The sequence below is a fragment of the Equus caballus genome, chromosome 9 (assembly GCF_041296265.1).
Source record: "Equus caballus isolate H_3958 breed thoroughbred chromosome 9, TB-T2T, whole genome shotgun sequence".
NCBI classification, from domain to species: Eukaryota; Metazoa; Chordata; class Mammalia; order Perissodactyla; family Equidae; genus Equus; species Equus caballus.
In genome coordinates this window covers 60,988,227-61,012,653 of record NC_091692.1, presented here as the reverse complement: position 1 = coordinate 61,012,653, position 24,427 = coordinate 60,988,227, and the positions used below count along the sequence as shown (strand labels likewise).

Sequence of the window (24,427 nt, the reverse complement as noted above, 5' to 3'; positions counted from 1 at the left end):
CATATATGACAAACCCACAGCCAACATCATACTTAACAGTAAAAAACTGAAAGCTATTCTTCTGAGAACAGGAACAAGACAAGGTGACAAGACACTCTTGTCACCATTACTCAACATAGTACTGGAAGTTTTGACCAGAGCAATTAGGCAAGAAAAAGAATTAAAAGGGATCCAAATAGGAAAGGAAGAAGTAAAACTCTGTTTGCAATGACATGATTCTATATATAGAAAACCCTAAAGAATCCACCAGAAAACTTTTAGAAATAATCAATAACTACAGCAAAGTTGCAGGGTATGAAATCAACATAGAAAAATCAGTTGCATTTCTGTACACTAACAACGAACTAGCAGAAAGAGAAGTCAAAAATACAATCTCATTCACGATCACAACAAAAGAATAAAATATCTGGGAATAAATTTAACCAAGGAAGTGAAAGGCTTATACACTGAAAACTATAAGACCTTATTGAAAGAAGTCAAAGAAGACTTAAAGAAATGGAAAGATATTCCATGCTCATGGATTGGAAGAATAAATGTAAAGTATCCATATTACCTAAAGCAATCTACAGATTCAACAAAATCCCAATCAGAACCCCAATGACATTCCTCAAGAATCCTAAAATTTATATGGAGCAACAAAAGACTCCGAATAGACAAAGCAATCCTGAGGAAAAAAAGAACAGGGGCCAGCCCAGTGGCATAGTGGTTAAGTTCGTGTGCTCCACCTCAGCAGCCCAGGGTTTGCAGGTTTGGATCCTGGGTGTGGACCTGCACACCACTCATCAAGCCATGCTGTGGAGGCATCCCATATATAAAGTAGAGGAAGAATGGCACAGATGTTAGCTCAGCGACAGTCTTCCTCAATCAAGAAAAAAAAGGGGGGAAGATTGGCCACAGATGTTAGCTCAGAGCCAATCCTCCTCACAAAAAAAAAAAAAAAGCTGGCGGCATCACAATCCCTGACTTCAAAATATACTACAAAGATATAGTAATCAAAACAGCATGATACTGGCATAAAAACAGACATACAGATCAATGCAACAGAACTGAAAGCCCAGATATAAAACCACACATCCATGGACAGCTAATCTTCAACAAAGGAGCCAAGAACATACAATGGAGAAAGGAAAGTCTCTTCAGTAAATGGTGTTGGAGAAGAGGAGTGTCAGAATGATGCAGCATAAGAAAGACTTGTTGATTTTAAAGATGGAGGAAAGGACCATGTGCCATGAAGTGCAGGAAGCCTCTAGAAGCTGGAAAAAGCAATGAAATGATTCTCTTCCAGAACCTCCAGAACACAGCCCTGCTGAAATCTTGATTTTAGGACTTCTCACCTTCAGAACTGTAAAATAATAAATTTGTGTTGTTGCAAGCCAAAAAAAAAAAAAAAATGATGTTGGGAAAACTGGACAGCCACATGCAAAAGAATGAAAATAGACCATTGTCTTACACCATACACAAAAATTAACCCAAAATGGATGGAAGACTTGAATGTTAGACCTAAAACCGTAAAACTCCTAGAAGAAAATACAGGCAGTATATTCTTTGACATCAGTCTTAGCAGTATCTTTTCGAATACAATGTCTACTCAGGCAAGGGAAACAAAAGAAAAAAATAAACAAGTGGGACTACATCAGACTAAAAAGCTTTTGTAAGGCAGAGAAAACCATGAACAAAATGAAAAGACAACCCATCAACTGGAAGAAATTATTTGCAAATCATATATCCGACAAGGAGTTAATTTCCAAAATATATCAGGAACTCATACGACTCAACAACAAAAAAGCAAACAACCTGATCAGAAAATGGGCAGAGGATCTGAACAGACATTTTTCTAAAGAAGATATAAAGATGGCCAACAGGCACATGGAAAGATGTTCAACGTCATTAATTATTAGGGAAATGCAAATCAAAACTACAATGAGATATCACCTTACACCTGTCAGAATCGCTATAATTAACAAGACAAGAAATAAGTGTTGGAAATGATGTGGCGAAAAGGGAACCCTCGTATACTGCTGTTGGGAATGCAAACTGGTGCAGTCACTATGGAAAACAGTAAGGAGCTTTCTCAAAAAATTAAAAATAGCAATACCATATAATCCAGCAATCCCACTACTGGGTGTTTATCCAAAGAACATGATTTCATGTATCCAAAGAACATGAAATCAACAATTCAAAGAGATTTATGCATCCCTATGTTCATCACAGCATTACTCACAATAGCCAAAACATGGAAGCAACCCAAGTGCCAATCAATGGATGAATAGATAAAGATGTGGTATATATATATACAACAGAATACTACTCAGCCATAAAAAAAGACAAAATTGTGCCATTCATGACAACATGGATGGACCTTGAGGGTATTATGCTAAGCCTAATAAGCCAGAGAAAGACAAACACTGTATGATTTCACTCTTATGTGGAAGATAAACAAACACATGGACAAGAAGAACAGATTAGTGGTTACCAGAGGGGAGGAGGGAGGGGGAAGAGCAAAAGGGGTAAAGGGGCACATATGTATGGTAATGGATAAAACCTAGACTATTGGTGGTAAACATGATGCAGTCTACACAGAAACTCACATATAATAATGTACACCTGAAATTCACACAATGTTTTTTACGCCAGCATGACCTCATTAAAATAATTTTAAAAAATAAAAATAAGGGAATTCTACATTTGAATATTCTTATTATATGCAAGAAACATATTGGTGTCACTTATTAGCACAATTTCACACATGCGTTTATTTTAACATGGAAAATGTAAGGTAAGAAAGACCAATATAGTAGAAGATGTTTGTTCCAAAATTTTATTGTCATTGAAGACATATGAGGAAATGCTGGAAAAAATGAACATAGGAAACCCACAACTTTTTTGTAACATAAAAATGTATACTTTGAAAAACATCAGTTACTGTGAAAAGCATTAGATTTCCTTAGGTGACCATGGGCATGGGACTCTTAAGTTTCTTAACCTCAATTTTATCTATCACCTAATGGTAATATTAATCTCACATGATTTTAGAGGGATTAATTAAAATATGTATAGAAGACCACGTGAGCGATTCCACTATGTAACTGTAAGGTTCTATTTGCTCTGGGACAGGATAGTGTAGTGGATAGGAGTGCCGTCTCTAGAGTCAGACTGCCTGGTTTTGAATCCTGGCTTACCGTTGATCAGTTGTAGTATCTTGGGCAGACCACTTCATTTCCCAAAACCTCATTTTTTCCCAGCAAAATGGTGATAGTAATAGAATTTACGTTGTGGGGTAGGATTAAATAAGACATATGAAGCACAATGCACATCATAAAGTGTTAGTTATCTTACTAATATTGAAGCAGTAAGTGTCCTTTTTAACACAAATACTAATATGAAATACATCCTCCTCCATCTCTTATTCTTATAAAGGAATCAAATGGAACTGATTAATCTGAAGAAAATTATGACAGGAGAAAGAGAATCTCATGAAAAACTTTCATGTAGTTTAATATCAAGTGCTTAAAATGAACACTGGCAAATTATTATAGGATCAAAGTGATGTAACTAAATAAAATTTTTAAACTTTATTTAAATGGCAAAAAATAAAGCTAAAAGACAAACTGAGAAACATAAAATCTATGATGTAAGTTATAAAAATAAATCATAAACGAGATAAATACTTCTAACAGAAAATTGGGCAAAGGTGTTAACAGACAATTCACAAAAGAAATACAAATGATTAAAAGCATTAAAAGACGTTTAACCTCCCTTTTAGCCAAAGACATGCAGATGGGCAAAGAAGAAAATATCCAGTGTTGGTTAAGGGTGTGAGAAATAGGCCTACAAACTCATGTGTTATTGGAGAAAGTATGATCATATATTGTTTCAAATCTTCATTCTTTTTAATCCAGCAAATATACTTCTAGAGATTTATCCCAAAGGAGAGAGTTTGAAAAATGCACGAAGATGTATATACACAACATCATTTCTAATAGTAAAATATTTTAAATGACCTAAGTTTCTAATAGCAGGCATTGATTATATTATCTATGGTCATCCCTTTACTGGAATATTATTCACCCATTGAAATAATGATATAGTTTGTTCTTTTATCATTCAACAAATATTTGAGTGCATGAGACCATTCGTCCATTGAAATTGATGGTGTATTTTATTCATTTAATCATCCAACAAATATGCAAGTGTATCCTGTGTGTTCTACAGTAGGCATACTTGGTGAATGATACAAAGGCCCGTCCTTTGCATTCCTGTTCTACATTTATTCACATAGAAACATTGTTACAACATTTTGCCTGAAAAAGCAGATTTTAAAAAGAGTACGTATAGTGTGATTTCATTTGACTTAAATTTATGCAACAAAATATAAATATTAAAATTATAGATTATATCTAAGCATTTCCCTAGTGAGAAATTTGGATAGATGTCATGAAAATGTTTGTAGTGGTTTTTCTTGGATGCTAGAATTTGGGGGTGATTTTTACATTCAACTCCATAATTTCTGTCATTTATTTTTTAATATTTTTATATTAATATGAAATAAAAGATTTAACAGATTATGTCACATTAGTGATAGTGACTTGATGAAACTTCAGGTGTGGTGCCCACTGCAAAATATTTTTTCATATGATGTTATGACTCCCTAACTGTAAGTTTATATTAATACTGCATTCTGCCTTTTTTGGAATAATGTAATTACAGGATGGAGTCAAACAATATACAAGTACTTCAGGTTCTGCTGTCAAAACCTCTGCTTTAGTCGGTGACCCAGGTTTAGGCCTACAAGCATACAGCCGACAGGTAAGCAGGAAAGATGTAGAGATACCACTTCTCCTACAGACCATTGGATAGTAGAATGCAGTAACTCAGTCATTTACATTAGCAAAGATTGTTTGTTTGGTAATGAGGCTAAAATTGTAATAAGAGGAGAGATTGGAAGAGAACTTCCTTGACCCTTCATAGAACATTAAATTTCAGCTGATCTTGGACAGTATAATCAAGGAAAATAATTTCTTGGTACATATGAAGAAGATTTCAGTGGCAGAAGTTGAAATGGCTATCTTAGTGGAAAAGAGAGAATAAGATATAGAACAAGATAGAACACATATAGGTTGATGTATTCTTGGGTTAAGAGAAGAAAGAAGAATGTCAAATGCTTAGTCTAAATTTTTTAATTCTTTGAAGTGGTCATAAAATTGGCCAGTACATAACCATCAACTGATATATTTACAATTTGTATGTTTATATTTACATTTACAACTGTACATTAATATCAGTTCCCTAAAATTTTGTGGGTTTAATTTATGTCCATTTTTAATGACTTATAGTGAAAGTGTTTGCATCTTAGAATAATACTAGCTCAAGAAACAATCTTTTTGGTATTTAGGAATGGCAAATAAATTCAGCCACCCACCTAAGATAACTGATAGACTATGAAGCTATTGTTGAGAGAATAGAAATGTCCAATTTTGTGGAACCATACATTGAAAAAGATATATCTAAAAGTGTATGATACTTAATAGTGCCATTTGGAAGTACATTCATTAGCAAATGATTAGCATTACATTTCAGAAACATGGTGTAAAAATAAAGGGGGAAATGTAGAATTAGAGATACCAGGCCTTTAATTTTTAGGCTGTCAATTAGAAGTCAGTATTACCTTGAGTGGGGAAAAAAAATCACTTAATCTCCTTTGAGCCTGTTTCCTTATCTATTAGAAAGAGAAGAGAGAGAGAAAGGGATGATGATGATGATGATGATGTTGATGATTTCCTGTCATATGTCTCAAGATTTTTGTAAGAAACTAAAAAGCTTTTGGAAACCAAAGCCATTTTATAAATATAAATTATTATTGTTATTGTTGTTGCTATTTAAGATACACATGCTGAATTACTCTAGAATTTGCTAAAATAATAGTACACTGCCATTTGGCAAGTGCACATGCTTGTATATGCATTTGTTTTAGATAGGTTTTGCACATTGAAGAATTGTAATTAATCCAAATGTAAAACTATCCCCCCCCAACTTGGATCTTTTCTAAGCACCAAACTGCATAATCAAATTAAATATGTAAAAGTGACTGAATAGCTATCGAGAAGTCTATAAAGCTTTTGTGACATTGATTCACTGAGAAATAGAACATCATCACCTTCACTTCCCCCACCACACACACAAACTGGGGCCAGGGAATTAAAAAATCTAGGTGAAGGCTATAGAAAAAAGCACCTTTACTTCATCATAAATCTTCTTATTAAAACGGAGTAAGGTAGATCGGTAACAATTTGTGGTACCCAGGTAAAAGGTTAAATGAGTGACTTCTGTTTGTGAAAATTCATAGAATTATAAATTTATGATATGCGCACATTTCTCTGTATGTGTTAGACTTCAATAAGAAGTTTAAATGAAGGGGCTTATATAAGCCGTATTACCTTCAGTTTATTTCCTCGGGCAAATATTTCCAAAATTAACTTTAAAAATTGTCTTTCTAGCCAACCTGGTGCTACTCCAAGTACATAGAAGCCTTAGAACAGGAAAGGATTCTTCTTAAAATTCAAGAAGAATTGGAAAAAAAGTTGTTTGCAGGTAATTATTGCTTTTTGTTTACAGAGTTGCTATGTTATCATTTATCACAGATTAATTTTAGAGAACTTTGCCAATGATTACTGCACTGTTTTCCTTATTTCTCTATTTTTGTGCAGCCGCACCATCTTTTACAAATTTTAAGTCTACTGCTTCGGCTGCATCTCTGAAAAAGATTGTATCTTGCCACAACATCCTGAGTGAGTTTCCAGTGATAGTCTATCTTCAGTTGTTTTCCCCTTTTTGTTAGAATTCTGCCGCTCACCTGGCCATCCAGAACATACAGGGCAGAAAGGGATGAGGACTGACTCCCTCCCGACTGCTCTGACCCCCGAGTTAGGAGAATTTCTTTGTGTGTGTGTGTGTGTGTGTGTGTGTGTGTGTGTGTGTGTGTGTGTGTGTGTGTGTGTCTCCTGTCTCTTTCTGCTGAGGAGGAAAGACTTAAGATGTATACCTAACACTTCATCCCCTTTCCAGAGTGAGAGCACTCATGTGAGCGTATAGCCTGCTGCTGATAGGTGCAAGGTAAGACTGAAAGTTGATCATACCCTCTATATCCCTCTAAGACACACCCTCATGCACACTCACACATATGCACACCCTCAGAACACATGCACACACACATACATGCCCCGCTAACAAATTGATGGATAGGAGCCTCTTGCCTCCCTTCTGAATGGCACAGTCTCCTGAAAAGGAAGGCTTCTGGGGAATGATCATTTACTGCTGCTATTTACTCCTTATCTATTCTTCTCTTCCACAAAGAACATGTATGGAAGAATGGGCTCGAGCTCAGTTTCCCAAGTTTTCACAAGCTGAGATTTCCAAGCTCCACTTTCCCAAGTTGGGAATATAAGAAGGAACTGAAAATAACTGAAAATCAAACCGGGGTCCTTCTCTCATATGGATACTGATGTGATTTTATGGTTTTGATTGGATACTAATGTTAGAGTTTAACAATGCCCCCACAAAGGAGTAGTGTAGTATAATGTAGGGTAACCCATTGACCTAATGCTTGAAGAACCCAGTAAAAGTCTCCTTTCTCTTATCTTCTGTCCTTCAGCTTGGCTTTTTGTTTCCCCAAATCTTCAGTTTTCTGGTTCTTAGGTGGGTGTGATGAGGAGGCCTTTTATGTTCTTAGCCTGCTCATCTTTTTTCTCTTGTGGTTGATCCTGGCCACTACTCCCTTCTGACAGTTCCCCCACGCCTTAGACCAGCCTCACAGCAGCCCCAACATTTAGGTTTTGCTGACACATCTGTTAACTTTTTTGATCCTTATTACAACTCTGTGTAAGTTTTTTGTTGGATTTGTATTTTCTGTAGTTGCTTATGTTTTCAACCATTTATTTTTCTTTTGCAGAAATTTAAACCAAATTTAACTGTCATGGAAGCTCAAGTGATTTTGATGGTCTGCATTAGAGCAAGCCTACCATCTAAATAAAGTTTGGCTTGTTTTACTCCCACAGTTTTAAAATACAGCTATCCTATTCACATGACACACAAGACTATAAAATGTTTAAAAACTTATTTAGAATAAAATGACTTCTAGCTAGGTTAGAAGAATCAAAATGTTTTGCTTATCACAGACCTTAAGGAAGGATAATGTTACACTCCTCAAGTAATCTTTCAACAAATATTCCTTGAGCATTTACTATATTTGATTAGCAGATATATTCAGTAGGTGGTTAGGGGACTAATATTCCTAGCAATAAATTGACGCAAAAGATAATGGGAGGAGCCTTCCCCACCCCATCCCTATCCTCAACTCTAAAGGAACCATATATTAAAGCAGTGGTTCTCAAACTTGAGTGGGCATAAGACCCACTTGTGACATTTTACGACAATGCAAATTCCTGGGCTCACTCTCTGAAGAGAGTCTGATTCTTGGGCAGTAGTTCTTGAGCAGGCCCCAGGGATCTCCCTCTTTAAGGTGATTCTGATGCAGGTGTTCCACAGACCACTCTGTGACAAACTGTTAAGGCAGCAAGATAAGAGATTTAAAAAGTAAAAGCCCTCTTATTAACAGGAGTTAAACTTGTAGCAAAGAGAATCCAGACATACCCTCCTATCCTCTTTCCTGGAGGGAAAGGAGAATGTGCAAGAAATGACCTGGGAGGATGAACCTTCACCATCTGTAGGCCTCAGGACTCAGAAGCTCAAAGGACTATAATCTGGATTACTGGATTGGAAGCATTAGACTTCCCCTCTAATACAATCCCAGAAAGTATTTTCAGAGTAGAAACTGCCATTCCTAATTCTCTAAAGAGTGAGACATTTTAAAGGGGGAAAGCATCAGATGGCACTTCAGAGATCATTTTTTTCTAAAGTAGTGGTTTTTGGACACTTTCTTTTTGAAGCGTTGGAACCTTGTATTTTCCTCTGCTTCCATACTGCCTCATACAGCATAGCGGCTGTGAAGTTTGTATCTGTGTTCCATTCATTGCGCTTGTTCTTTGTTTCTTTTTTTGTATTCCACTTTTTTTCTGCCTTCTCTTGGTTTTAATTGAGCATTTTATGTGATTCCCTTTTGTCTCCTCTCTTAGCATATCAATTAGACTTCTTTTTAAAATTTTCTCATTGGTTTCCCTAGAGTTTGAAATATACATTTACAGCTAATGAAAGTCTACTTTCAAAATAACACTATACTGCTTCATGGGTAGTGCAAGTACCTTATAATAGAGTATGTCCAATTCCTCCCTCCTGTCCCTTATCACGTTGCTGTCAATTCGTTTCACTCATCCTAAGCTATAATCACTGAATGCATTATTGCTATTATTATTTTGAACAAACTGTTTTCTGTTAGGTCAATTAAGAATAAGAAAAATAATACATACTATTTTACCTTCATTTATTCCTTCTCCAATGCTCTTCTCTTCTTTATGTGTATCTGAGTTTCTGACCTATATCATTTTTCTTCTCATTGAAGAATTTCTTTTAACATTTCTTGCAAGGCAGATATGCTGGAGACAAATTCCCTTAATTTTTATTTGCCTTAGAAAGTCTTTATTTCTCCTTCACTTCTGAAGGATAATTTCACTGGATACAGAATTCTAGGTTAGTGGTTTTTTTCTCACAACACTTCAAATATTTCACTCCAGTCTCTTCTTGCTTGCATGGTTTCTGAAGAGAAGTTTGCAATTCTTATCTTGTCCCCCTGGCTTCTTTCAAAATTTTCTCTTTGTCTTTGATTTTCTGCAATTCAAATATGATGTGTGTAGGTGTAGATTTCTTGGTATATATCCTGCTTGTGTTCTCTGAGCTTCCTGGATCAGTAGTTTGGGGTCTGTCATTAATTTTGGAAAATTCTCAGTCATTATTACTTCAGATATTTCTTCTGTTCCTTTCTCTTTCTTCTTCTTCTGGTATTTCCATTACACGTATGTTACATCTTTTGTAACTGTCCCACAGTTCTTGGATATTCTGCCTTTTTCATTTTTGTTTCTCTTTACTTTTCAGTTTTAGAATTTTCTGTTGACCTCTCTTCAAGCTCACTGATTCTTCCCTCAGCTATGCTAGTCTATTGATTAGCCCATCAAAGGCATTCTTCATTTCTTTTATGGTGTTTTCAATTTCTAGCATTTCCTTTTGATTCTTTCTTAGAATTTCCATCTCTCTGCTTACATTACCCATCTATTCTTACATGTTGTATACTGTTTTATTAGATCTCTTAACATATTAATCATGGTCATTTTAAATTTATAGTCTGATCATTCTAAAATCTCTACCATATCTAGATCTTGTTCTGATGCTTGCTTTGTCTCTTCAGACTGTGTTCTGTTTTTTGTTTTCTGGGGCTTTTATTTTTTTTCTTTTAGCATGCTTTGTAATATTTTGTTGAAAACAAGACATGATGTATCAGGTAAAAGGAACTGAGGTATATGGGCCTTTAATGTGCGGTTTTATGTTTATCTGGCTAGGAGTTAGGCTGTATTTACTGTTTGCTGCAGTTGTGATGTTAGAGGCTGAAATTTCCTCTATGTCCTTGTTTTTGTCTCCTCTGTTGTTTGGGGTTTTCCTAGAGACTCCTTAATAGGGTCTGAGGCTTGCAGTTCTTTTAGCTGTAATCCCTGTTATTATATAGGAGCTTTGTTGATGTGGTGGTAGAATATGAGAGGAGAGGAAGACTGAGATTGGATCTCAGCCTTTTAGTAAGCCTGAGTTGAGTATTTCCCTTTCCCCAGGTCATTTAGGCTTTGATGAAACCCCAGCCTGTTACGCTGTGGTGAAATATCTTCCCTTTAGGGTGGGCCTTGTTAGGAAGAACAGAGAGCTCTGGGTGTATTCCAAAATGGTTACTTTGCTCCTCCCCCTGCCAGAAGCTGGAGGGAGTTTTTCTCTGATCTTTACAGTGAGAACGTGGTAGAGCTCCTGGAAGTAAAATTCAAGAATGTGGGGGCCCCTTGGATTTTTTAACTCTCAAGCTAGTCTACACTCAGGCAATTCATCAATTACAATTTAAAGTATTCCTGCCGAAATTAGCTCTAGCTGTTGGCTTCTGCTCCCAGTAACTGTAATTCTCTGTATCTGCCTGTCTGTCTCTGCAGTTTTAGGGGCAGCAGTTTGCCCTGTTAACACAATTCTTTGAAGGATCCAAGAAGACTTGTTGATTTTCAGTTTGTTTAGCTTTTTTTCCTTGTTGTGAGGATGGCAGTGATGGCTTTTAAACTCTTTACATATTGGGTGGAGGCCCTGAAGTTTGACACCAGTATTTTAAGGGATTCTGTAGTCAGTTTTATTAAGATAAAATTAAGAAAACTTAAAGTTTTTATTGTGTTATATGTATATTTTTAATTGATAATTTTTATTTTATAAATATTTACATGTTCATTTTTGACCTACCCTCAAAGCGTCCCACAGCATGGGCTAATCTCAATTTTTCCCACTAGAGGCAATTCCTTATATTAGTGTGCTCAGGAAGTGTCTTCTGGCTGTAGTTCTACTGATTCTTTTTAACATCTCTTCAGTGCATCTCCTTCTCCTTCTCTGTCCCCCATTGGACGACTGCCTTATTCTAGATTCTTATCATCTTGGATCCAAGTCCTAATTAGTATCTCTTTCTCCTGCCTGGCCTGCCTCCAGCTGTTCTCAGAGCTATCTTTCTAAAATGCATACCTTCCTATGTATTACCTTGCCTAAAGCCTTCATTGAGATGATTGGTAAACCTGTTATATTGGTAAAATAGAAGTTCCTTACTTAGCATGGCATATGCATAAGACCCTCCTGTCTTCTGATATAAACATTCAGATCAGGCATTTGTTCCTCTAGGAAGCCATCTTTGATATTCTTTTCTTGCCCTAGATCCCTCAAACAGCCACAGAAGTTATCACTCCCTCTTCTGTCCTACCACTCGAGCTTGTTCATTACTCTATAACAACACTAGTCGCCTTGACTGTAATTTTTTGTTCACATACCTATTTCCCTAATAAAACTGTTATTTGAATTTTCGTTCCAGCACCTTACACAGAACATCTAGAAAATAGATTTTCATTAAATGTTTGTTGAAAACATGAAAGAGGGGCTGGCCTGCTGACATAGCGGTTAAGTTCGTGCATTCTGCTTTGGTGTCCCAGGGTTTTGCCAGTTCGAATCCTGGGTGCAGACATGGCACTGCTCATCAAGCCATGCTGAGGTGGCATCCCACATGCCACAACTAGAAGGACCCACAACTAAAAATACACAACTATGTACCGAGGGGCTTTGGGGAGAAAAGGGAAAAATAAAAAAGTCTTAAAAAAAATAAAAAGAAAAAATGAAGGAAATATGTTCCCTGTAAAATCGTAGGAAGATAAAAATCACTGTTCATCTAACAAAATTCAATATAACGCTACTCACAAAAAATTGCCATTGGTGTTTTTGTAATTATAAATACATAGTAATGTGGCAATTTTATGTAAAGTATATAATCTCTGTTCTATCTACATCACTTTTCATATTTATGAAAATACATCTTTGTGTCATCATGTCTTTCGGAGAAGAAATTAATGCTTATTAAATCACGTTAAATCACTTTAATCACTTTAGGCCTGGGTTTCTCAACCTCAGTACTATTGACATTTTAGCCAGCTAACACTTTGTTGTAGAAGATTATCCTGTGCAATGTAGGGTGTTTAACAGTGTCCCTGGCCTCTACCCACTTTATGCCAGTAGCACCTCCCCAGTTGTGAAAACCCAAAATATCTCCAGACATTTTCCTAGTTGAGAACCACTGCTTTAGACTGCTGTTTTATTTTTTGAAATTTCTAATTACAATAGAACCTTTAAATTCCAGTTCCCTGGCATATCATTTTTTTAAAAAAAGATCACACCTGCTGGCTCCATAACACTACCAGCAGTGCCTTATAACTGATGATGACTTATTTGTTTTAGTGAGTATCTATATTACATCCACTTGAATAATTTCTCTTCTTTTACATCATCTTTGGAAATATAATGCCTAAAGAAGATGCTCAGCCAATGTTTGTTGAATTAATAAAACTTAAATTCTTTACTTACATTTAATGTAACATATACTATATTTTAGGTAATCTTAAAAGTAGCTTTAAATCTGACTTAGGTTTGTACAAATAAATAAATAAGTTTTAATTGTGCTATATGTTTGCATCTGATCTGTTTCTTGATTTTACAAGTTTTCATTAAAGAAAAGACAACTTGCTTTTTGAAGAGTCCTAGGTTTTAAAAATACCCAAATTACTATGTATATGATGTCAGCTTATACCTTTAAAAACATGAGAAAGTTGAGCTCATACTTTGTTTGCATTATTGTTTGGGGTGAATAAATGTATTTTGAAATAAATACAATAGTGAAATAATACAAAAGTAATTTGGCCAGTTGGGTCAGATTCAGCTTGTGTGTATTATTTTCTAATAAACAAATTTAATATTAGATATATAACCTAATTCATGTTATATTTCTTAAATGTGTGTCATCACTTATCATATAATTGAAAATTTCTTTATAGTACATAATCTGTGAATAATTGATTTTTTCTTAATTGGCATACTATTTTTAAAATTACAGTGACCTTTCTGCTTCAGAAATATCTCAGTTGGTATATATCCAATGATTCAGTAAGCTTTGGTTCTAATCTTGGATCTATTGCTACCTTTCTGACTGAGGGTCATTTATTTTACTTCCTTCAGTCTCGGTTTACTCATGTGTAAAGAACAGAGGTTCCCTTTGTTTTTTAGCTCTAATATTATGTGATTCTATGAGTTTCTAATATTGAAGCTTTTTAAAGTGTAACTGTCTGCGGAGGTTTGGGGTATTCCTCGATGATCAATTATTTCTATATTTTGAATTAGAACTTTAGATCAAAAGATGAAAAGTAAAACTATACTTCTATGCTATTTCCTTTTCCAGAGTCAAATACTCTAATACTATTCAGGCCTGGCCTGAAGTAGTTATTATTTTAGAAAACTCTTATTTATTGTAATTATTATAAAACTAATGTATGTGCTTAGTAAAAAAAAAAGATTTGGCCCTGTGGCCGAGTGGTTAAGTTCGTGCACTCTGCTGTAGCAGCTCAGGGTTTCGCAGGTTCGAATTCTGGGCACAGACATGGCGCCACTCATCAAGCCATGCTGAGGCGGCATCCCACATGCCACAACTAGAAGGACCCACAACTGAAAACATACAACTAAGTACTGGGGGGCTTTGGGGAGAAAAAGGAAAAATAAAATCTTTAAAGAAAAAATTCAACAGTACATGATGATGAGTGGTAATCTCCCTCCTTAACCCCATCATACAGAGACTGCTATTTCCCAACATCTATCCTAATCTTATTCCTTTTAGTAATGGAATCCCCAAGTTTTAGCTATTCCCATGACTACCTATCCTAATCTAGCCTATTGTTTTAGATGACCTTAAAATAGCCACCATTAAAATAACCGACAGAAATGGGCTAAGCACAGAAGTGAATAAATAAAACAAGAGAGTTGGCAGGTTTAAGAACTGTGACCAGAAAAAATTTTGACATGGAACCAACTGGTGGTAAATAGACTGAAAACTTACTAAATTTTAATGGAATTGTATTCTCAACAAGCCCACAAACCTGGCCTGAAAATGCCTGTAATTTTTCAATCTATAAAACAACCTCCAGGTCCCCAAACTTACAGGCTGTGAAATTTGTGCCATTTCCAAAGAGGCCTACTTTCCAATGCCAACTTCAGATGTGGCCTAGAGGATAATAGGTAAGGAAAATTTTCTCAGAAGGCAAAGCCAGGGGCCCCAAAGGACAAGGGAGTTTCTCCCATAGAGTAGAATCAGGATCTAACAAGGTGTCTTAGTTTGGGCTTGTATAACAGAATACCATAGACTGGGTAGCTTATAAACAACAGAAGTTTATTTCTCACAGTTTTGGAGGCTGGGAAGTCCAAGATCGAAGTGCTAGCAATTTCTATGTCTGATGAGAACCCACTTCCTGGTTCCTAGATGGCTGTCTCCTTACTGTGTGTTCACATCGCAGAAGGGAGAAAGGAGCATTTTGGGGTCTCTTTTATAAGTGCACTAATCCCACTCATTAGGGCTCTACCTTCATGACCTAAAAACCTCCCAAAGGCCCTGTCTCCTTTACCATGATATTGGAGATTTGGATTTCAACATAGGAATTTTGGGAACACATAAACCTTCAGTCCATTGCACAAGGTGTCTTCACAATTCCTGCTGAGAAGATGAACTGTGACTACTGGGTTGCCCAGTCTTCCCTTTTCAAACCATCATAATTGTGTTGTTTCTGTTCTCTGCTCTGGTTTATATGTCAACATGAGCCATCAGCTTTATGCTTTATAAATATTGTCAAAATCTCTGGTTCCTTTTCCATCTTCAATACTTTTAATACATTCATTCTCTTTGGGCTTCTTTATTATCATATCTGTGGGATTTTCAGAAAAAGGTATATAAAGCATATACTTAGTTTTGACATATCAAATTTGGTGACTTTAGCAACTTTTAAAAAACTGCTGAATTGCTAAATAGTGTGAGACTTCTAGAAAGGCTGAGTGAGAACTTCAGCAAATCGTCTCACCAAAAAGAGACAATCAATTTGGGCAAAATTGTCAAAACAACCACTTGAGAATTATAGAAATGGAAAGAGGTATACAATAAATTGAGAAGCATTTATTCAAGAAAAACTACTAAACCTAAGAGGAATAGTTGGGAATCTGTGGCATCTTGGTCTAGCATTGCTTCCATTCTCCTCCTCCTGTTCCATGATGTAGTGGTTCTACCAGAATGGGGCAGGTCATAAGGACCAGCAGCCTTGCTGCTAGAGGGGGCTGATTTGATTTAGATCAGAAGTTGGAAAAACTAATTTCCAGAAGTTTTGGCAAAACAGTGAGACTATCCAGGAACAATAGCAAATATCCAGGAAGGCCAACTTCACGGCTAAACTGTCATGCCTCTGATTGGGGCAAGCAACATACTAGCAGACCAGCCAGAAATGTAAGAGAAATCTGTGATGAGAAAGCCCTAGTGGTCACTGATAAACTTTTACATATCCCTGGTTATTTGGAAGCTGGTACGCTTGCACTAGCTACACACATGCTCAGGAGAGATCAGAGAGAACCCTAACTATATACTCATTGCCTGTTGAGTGTGAGGTCTGTTTACTCAGAATGTGAAAGTTGGGGCTACCTTATAGACTGCCTAAACTTTGAATGTGGTCCCTTAACCACACATCGATGCATCAGTAAAGAATGGAAACCTTACTAGCTCAAAGTGTTTAAGTGCAACTTCTGACCAATCATTGGCTGACCACTAAGTTGTGCTGATCCAGAGGTGACCCATAGGAAGAAACACTTAAAAGTAAAAGCAAGAATATTTTTAAAAACTGGGCAGAGACATAAGCAGCTGCACACTGGAGAGGAATCTCCCCTATAGAATTAGTCCAGGCAAGTCACTAAACAAATAAACAAACAAAACTACAGCAACCCCCTGGGGCTGGGGGAAGAATCAGAATCCAGAGATGCTACAATATATTATCTAAACTGTCAAGTTTTCAACCAAAAAATTACAAGACATGAAAAGAAATAGGAAAGTATAATCCATACAGAGGAAGAAAAGTAGTCAATAGAAACTGTCTCTGGGGGGTCCCACATGTTAGACCTTGCAGACAAAGACTTCAGATCAGCTATTATAAATATGCTTAAATAACTAAAGGGAGCTTTAAACAACTAAAGGAAAGAATGATGACAATAATTAATTACATAGAGAATATCAATAAAAAGAAAATTTTGAAAAATGGAAATTCTGGCATTGAAAAGTGCAGTAACTGAAATGAAAAAATTCACTAGGAGAGTTCAACAGAAGATCTGAACTGGCAGAAGAATCAGTGAACTTAGAGATACATCAAGACAGATTAGCCAATTTGAAGAATGGAAAGAAAAAAGAATGAAAATAAATGAACTGAGCCTCCAGGAACTCAGGAACACCATCAGGCACACAATATATGCTTAAAAGGAGCCATAGAAAGAAAGATGCATTAAAAAAAATTTATAGTGGCCAAAATAGTTCCACCAATTAATGGAAAACACTAATCTACACATCCAAGAAGTTCAAAAGCAAACTGGATGCAAGATTTGTTTAAAATCCAAAAATCATTTAGTGTGTAATACACTGTATTAATAAAGGACAAAACCACATGATCGTTTTAATAGAGAAGCATTTGACAAAATCCAACTGCCATTCTAATAAAAACCCTCAACAAATTAGGAATAAGAAGAGAACTTTCTCAAACTAATAAAGAGGAATCTACAAAAAACCTACAACTAACGTTATACTTAATGTTGAAAGGCTAACAGCTTTCCCTCTAAGACTGGAACCAAGGCAAGGATGTCTACTCCTGGCACTTGTCTTTATCATTGTGCTAGAGATTCTAGCCAGTACAATCGGATAAGAAAAAGAAAATGCATTCAGATTGGAAAGAAGAGGTAAAACTGTCTTTATTTGCGGATAGCATGATTTATGTGTAGAAAATTCTAAAGAATCCACAAAAACCAGAGCTAGTAAACTAGTTCAGCAAGGTTGCAGAATTCATGATCGATATACAAAATCAATTGTATTTCCCTATTCTAGTAATAAAGAAACCAAAAATGGGCACAATGAACACATGCTTTTCACAATAACACCAAAATGAATTAAATACTTTGGAATAATTTTAACAAAGGAAGTGCAAGACTTGTACATTGAAAACTGTAAAACATTGCCAAGAAATTAAAGATCTAAATGGAGATGCATGACCTGTTCATGGAATGAAAGACTCAATATTGTTAAGATGCCATTCTCCTGAAATTTATCAACAGATTCAACACAATCCCTATCAGAATTCTTCAGACTTTTCTAGTAGAAATTGACAAGCTGATCCTAAAATTTATATGGAAATGTAAAAGATCCATGCCAAAATAAATTTGATAAGAGCAAAGTTGGAGGACTTATACTTTCCAATTTCAAACTGTACTATAAAGTTACAGTAATCAAGGTAATGTGGTATTGGCATCAGGATAGACATACAAATCAGTGTTATAGAATTGAAAGTCCAGAAATAATCCATATATTTATCATCAACTGATTTTCACTGAAGGTGCCAAGGCAATTCTAAAACAAATTATATCATACACAAAATCTTACTCAAAATTGTTCATAGACCTAAATGTAAGCAATAAAACTGAAACTTTTTAAAGAAGATAGGAGAAAAATCTTCATGACCTTGGGTTAGGCTAAGATTTCCTCATACTAAATCAACTACATCATAGACCAATGAATGAAAAAAATAGATAAATGGCACTTTGTAAAATTTTACAACTTTTGTACTTCAAAAGATCCCATTAAAATAAAAAGACAAAGGACTGAAAGAAAATATTTGCAAATCATATACCTGCCAATGGACTTATATCTAGAATATATAAATCTTACAATTTAATAATATGACAACCCAACTTTAAAATGAGAAAAATATTGGAATAAAGATTTCGCAAAATATATGAATGGCTAATAAGCACATTGAAAGCTATTCAATATAGTTAGTCCTTTGGGAAATGCAAATGAAAACCACAATGAGATATGAACTCACACTCAACTATGATGGCTATAATCGAAAAGACAGACAATAACAAGTGTTAAAGGGTATAGAGAAACTGGAACTGTCCTACATTGCTGGTGGGAATGTAATTGGCAATTGGGAGACATTTGGCAGTTCCTTAAAAAGTTAAACATATTTACTATACTGCTTAGCAATTTGACTCCTAGGAATCTACCCAAGAGAAATGAAAATATTTCCACATAAAAAATTTGTATGCTAATATTCATAGCAGCATTATTCATAATAGCCAAAATGTGAATACTACACAAAAATCAGTCAACTGGTGAATGGATAAACAAAACGTTGTGCATATATACAATGAAATACCATCCAGCAATAAAAAAGAACGAACTACTGATATATGCTACAACATCCATGAACCTCAAACACGTGATGCTAAGTGAAAGAAGACAGGCAAATAGCACTTATTATATGATTCCAGTTATATAAAATATCTAGAAAAGGCAAATCTGTAGAGACAGAAATTAGATTAGTGGTTGCCTGGGGCTAAGGATGGAGACAGGGATAACTGTAAATGGGCGTAAGGGATCTTTCGGGGGTGATGGAATGTTCTAAAACTGGACTGTGGTGATGGTTGTAATACTCTATAGATTTACTAAAAATCATTGAAACTTAAAATGAGTGAATTTTATGGTATGTAAATTATACCTCCATAAAGCCATTCACAAAAAATTACTGAATTGCTAAATTCCATGCACCAAAGAAGTGTCCATCTTTATTTTTCATTTGTATATGAAGTGTTTGCTGGTATTATTAAAGGGCTATTACAATAATTCTCTTTCCTACAGGAGAAGACCTTAGGCCTTAGCATCAAGCACATACCCGTTTATTGTCTCACACTTCCTACCGTGTCTATCATCTCTCCTCATGTGCAATAAAACCAGAAAGTCTTAATGTTTTTAGTCTCAAGTCCCTTTTATGCTCCTAAAAATATTAATTAAATATTAAAGATCTTTTTTTTACGTGGTTTCTGTCTATTGATATTTACTGAACTAGAAATTAAAACAACTGTCAAAAAGATTTATTAAAATATCAATAATAAACATATTAAACATAAATGTGTTAGCATAAATTACACATTTTTAATTTTTTGTGTTTTTTGTGTGTTATTTTGTTTTTTGAGGAAGATTAGCCCTGAGCTAACATCTGCTGCCAGTCCTCCTCTTTTTGCTGAGGAAGACTGGCCCTGAGCTAACATCTGTGCCCGTCTTCCTCTACTTTATATGTGGAACGCCTGCCACAGATGGATTGCCAAGGAGTGCCATGTCCTCACCCAGGATCCGAACCAGTGAACCCTGGGCCACCGAAACGGAATGTGCGAACTTAACCGCTGCACCACCGGGCTGGCCCCCACATTTTTATTTTTAAAACCTGTTTTTGAAACAATGTAGTTTAGGGAAAGATTGTCATTGTTTTACATTTTTGCAAGTCTCTTCAATGTCTAGCTTAATAAAAGATGGCTGAATTGTTATATCTGCTTTTCCTTTCAAAGTGTTGTGATATGTTGTTTTGGTCAAACTACATGGAGAAAATCTGGCCACACACAGATATGTAGTTGGAAAAGGGAGAAGTATTTAAATAGCCTTCTCAGATAATTATGGGTATTCTTCTTTACACTACACCAACACTTGAACACTGGTAGATTCTTAAAGGTTAATTGCAATATGGAATCCGAAACCATATCAACACTTTCCATTCTCTGCTACGTGAAAATGCATCTGTCTATGTTGCTTGTGAAATGGGTCTTTTCATCCACGTGTGATTTTGTAACCTCATGCACTGTTCTTTTGAAAAAAAAGTGGTTCACTCTGAGTTATGCAGATGTTTCAAATGTTGACATTTTATTGTATAAAATCAAAAAATCACCACTGATCTCATCAGAAAAAATTTTAAGTATTGGGAAGCTGTCAAACTCACAGTGGTAGATTTAAGTTTTTCAGAATTCTGATTCTGGCTTGTAAGCTCATATTCTATCATTGGGAAAAATACTGTCTGTTGTATTCCTTAAAGTAACAGTCTCACTTTGTACGTTTTTGAGAAAACATCTGCCAGGTACCCAAATCTGAATAACTATAGTTTGTATGTCAACCCTTTCAAGTGAAAATGGTGTTCCATGAAGAAAGTGGGTAGGTCAGCTGGCAACTCAAACAATTGCACAAATGCTTTTTCTGGAGATAACCATTATACTTTGGTATGCTTTCTGTTTACTTCCCAATTCATCAATTAGAATATTAAAAAGATGTATACTCAAGGGTGAACATTTAATGACGCTAATACTTTTGGACATTCTTAAGTGAAACTGGCTTCTTTTTTTCTTTAAAAGTGAAGAATACAATCATTTTGGTGCCACTGCTTTGATACATATAAAGGGGCCAGAAGTTTTACCCACCATTGTATTAGCATCATCAGTACAAATATCAACACAGTGGGAAAAAAGCACGTAACATCTTAGTATTATTATGAAAATAGTTTTGACCTCATGGACTCCCTGAAAGAAGAATCTGCAGACCACACTTTGAGAACCATTGAACAGATTACTTACAACTCACAAATAGATCATGGCAGTTTCACGCCTAGTCCATCTGCCTGGGAATCGCTTCCCTCTTCCACCTACCGAGCTTCTAACCATTTTTCAAAGGCCCAATTAAAACATTCTCTCCTTCTTAAAGATTTCCCTGACCCTTTCCTCCCTTCCTACTGAGTTGATCTTTTTCCCTTTTCTCTTGCCATGGTACCTTGCACGTGTCTTGCTATAGTACTTATCAATTGTGTTGAACTTTTTGTTTTACATGCCTTATTCATATCTTCAGCACTTATTTGACACTCAATAATTCAATGAGGCTGAAATTTTGTAATTGCATATCAGAAAATCGTAGCAATGACTTTTTCTTTTTACTCTTGCGGGCTATTTTCTAGTGTCTAAATACAAAAGTGCTGCCATCACATCACTCTGCACTGTATATGTGGCACACTCCATTCCTATATAATTATAGTTGTTAGTTGGGTGCTCTGATTTGTTAGTTATTCACATATACATTCTATAAATGAATATAAACCTACCTATTCAATTCCAATCATAAGAACACTAAGACTATGTAGTGCTAAGACTATGTACAGTATTTTTGATCATCTGTTTTATCTTTTCTGAACCCTTCTTTTCAAGTTAAAGTAACATTTGTGTACTAAACTTCCATTTATCATCAAAAGAAGACAGTAGCTTAAGTTTCTTTCAAAGAATAATTAATTTGGCTCATATGAAAAACACTTTATAAGATAATGATAACACATTCCATGTGAGGATTTAAATGGATTGTTACAAAAAATCAGTGTGCATTTTTTTTATTTTGTGTACTATTCATTTTTAAGGCTTGTCAGCAGACAAGAAGAATGCATTTATTGGATTATGATTCTAATTGCAGAATTTTTTTGTCCATTAAGACTATTATGGGCATGGTCCTTTTATGCTATATGTATTTGAAGTTTCAATCATGCCATAACTATAATTTCTTTCAAATCAAGAGAATTATTGCTCCTCAGAAAAATATTCTTGCACACACAAAAGCAATAATCTCTTTAACTAAAATGTGAAATGAGACAAATGACAGGACAAAGAAGGAACAAACACATTGTCATACAGGAAGAATGTGCTAGCGTGCAAGAGCTTATGCATTACTGCTGTTAAGACGAATAATGTGCCGTATCAACAAAATGTAACATACTGTGTAATAAATTTTGTAAATGTATGTGGGGGTTGGTGTATGTGTTTGGAGGATGACTATTCTTGTTGATAAGTATTCATTATTATATTTCGGCCCAAGGAGAATGACGGTTTTAATTCAGATGTAATTCAGTAAAGACCACTGTGTAATCATTATCGCCATCAACAAACATGTGCAATTGGTCCAAAAGTCACAAAAGCTGTTTCTGAGTTCTTGTTTGTACCCACCATCTTAAGATTACATCAGAGTTAAAGCATGCAAGACTTGAACTGACTTCAAAGACTAAACTTAGACTTCTAGCTAGTTTAGCTTTTTTCTTTTATTGGTTCATGTTTTCCATTTGGCTTCCATATCCTGTTCTAGCTCGATGACCCTTCTAGAATTTCATTTACAAATCTTACAGCCTTGCTTGGTGAAACACACTAATTAATGTTGTGGTGGAGGCTGAGGATTTTAGCGATCTCATGCCTCCTGCTTGGAAAGATACCTGCTGTTTTTCCACCCACGTCTAGCACCATATTGAACATGGCAAATGCATCTTAAGCGGAACTCTAAATGCATTTAATCAAAATGCATTTAAGGAGGACTGTTTACATGATCTGCCGCCAATACTATTAATCATGAAGGTCAAACCTTTCAATGCAACAGAAACATGAGATCTATTTTTTCCTAATTAGATTTTTTCAAGAAAAAAACAATAAAGTAAAAACAGGTCATTTTATGATTTTTTTTTAAAGTCCCAAGTAAAGCTTAAGCCAACAGCATTCCAGCTTTATAAAATAGACAATTCCATGGATTTTGTAAATCCCTTATGAATTTATTCAGTAATACTACTTTAAGTGACAAATTCCAGTTCCATAGGTGTTTGGCTTGCCTGGCAATCCGATACAGGTAACCACACTCAGATTTGCAGCTTTATGCTTGAAGAAGCTTTGTCTGTGACCACCTTCTCAAAATATTTTTTTAGTGCATGGTATGTCTGTCATACTTTAGTCAGAACTGAATAAACCTAAAATTACTTGTGTTAATTTGCCTACTAAGCTTTTAGCAGATCCAGAAGGTGCCATATATTTTTGGTTGATTCTAAGGTCACCTTATCTGTATGCTGTCTTGTGTTGGTGCCAGTACACATCAACTCAGTGTTTTTGAGCAGCATGTAGGGGCCAGCCTTTTAGTAGGCTTAAAACATTTGAAGAAATAGCTGGGTAGTATTATAAGCACGGTACTTTATAGCTCCTGAGTTTATGGTTAAGTTTCAACTCTTGGATTTCTGCAACCCTAGCTAACTGATGAAGAGGAAAAACATGTTACTCTTGAAACTCCAAATTCAGTGAGCCTGGAACATAACGCCCTTGTTTAGTGGGCTAACTTGGCCACATTAGTTGGCCATCTGTAAACCAAGGGAGATGGAAAGGATACTTTGTGAATCTGTGCTGTAGATGTAGCAGCCTACACTGCCAAATTCAGAGTTCTTTTTGCCAGGTTACCTTATTATCCAAATCCTCATGTATTTGAAAGCTTTATGTGTCCCTTGAGACCTTTTGATGAATGTGATTTCACCATACTTCCAAGAATCTAGAGATTCAGGATTAACTAATGAAAAGATAATTTATAATATATTTACCTTGAGCTCTGATTGGCAGTATTTGTGTTAACATAGCCCGTGTTCTGTCTAACGTGTGTGTGCGCAAACACAAAGGAATGACAAGTTGGTTCCAAAGCAACAGTTTAAAAAAGTATGAGGAAAAAGCTCATATGTGGCTTGCTTAAGCCTGTTTTCCTCATGATTTAAAAACATCTTTTCTAGGATGGCATGCTCTGATTTGTCTAACATTTAATTGAAAGTTTATTTTGAAATATAGAAAACTCTAGTTCAGAAATCCATTTCTTGACTTCTACTTTTAAAATACCTATCACAATTCTCTGGTACTTTAACACATATGCCATTAACAGTAATACTCATATTTTACTAAAAGAGGTGGGAAAAAGCTCTGAGTTAGACTTCAGGTACACTAGGACTCTCTCTCC

At 35.5% G+C, this 24,427-nt stretch overlaps 1 protein-coding gene across 10 annotated transcripts in view; it reads left to right on the top strand.

Annotated features, from left to right (window-relative positions):
• Positions 1-13,477, top strand: part of RGS22 (regulator of G protein signaling 22) — a 165,402-nt gene extending 151,925 nt beyond the window's left edge. For all 10 annotated transcript variants that reach the window (XM_070222408.1, XM_070222409.1, XM_070222407.1 and 7 more), the window contains 5 exons: positions 4,708-4,806; positions 6,495-6,588; positions 6,705-6,785; positions 7,063-7,110; positions 7,946-13,477. In XM_070222408.1, coding sequence (XP_070078509.1) covers positions 4,708-4,806; positions 6,495-6,588; positions 6,705-6,785; positions 7,063-7,067 — 279 coding nt within the window. In that variant the 3' untranslated portion in view covers positions 7,068-7,110; positions 7,946-13,477. The remainder of the gene's footprint in view (positions 1-4,707; positions 4,807-6,494; positions 6,589-6,704; positions 6,786-7,062; positions 7,111-7,945) is intronic.
• The last annotated feature ends 10,950 nt before the right edge of the window (positions 13,478-24,427 follow it).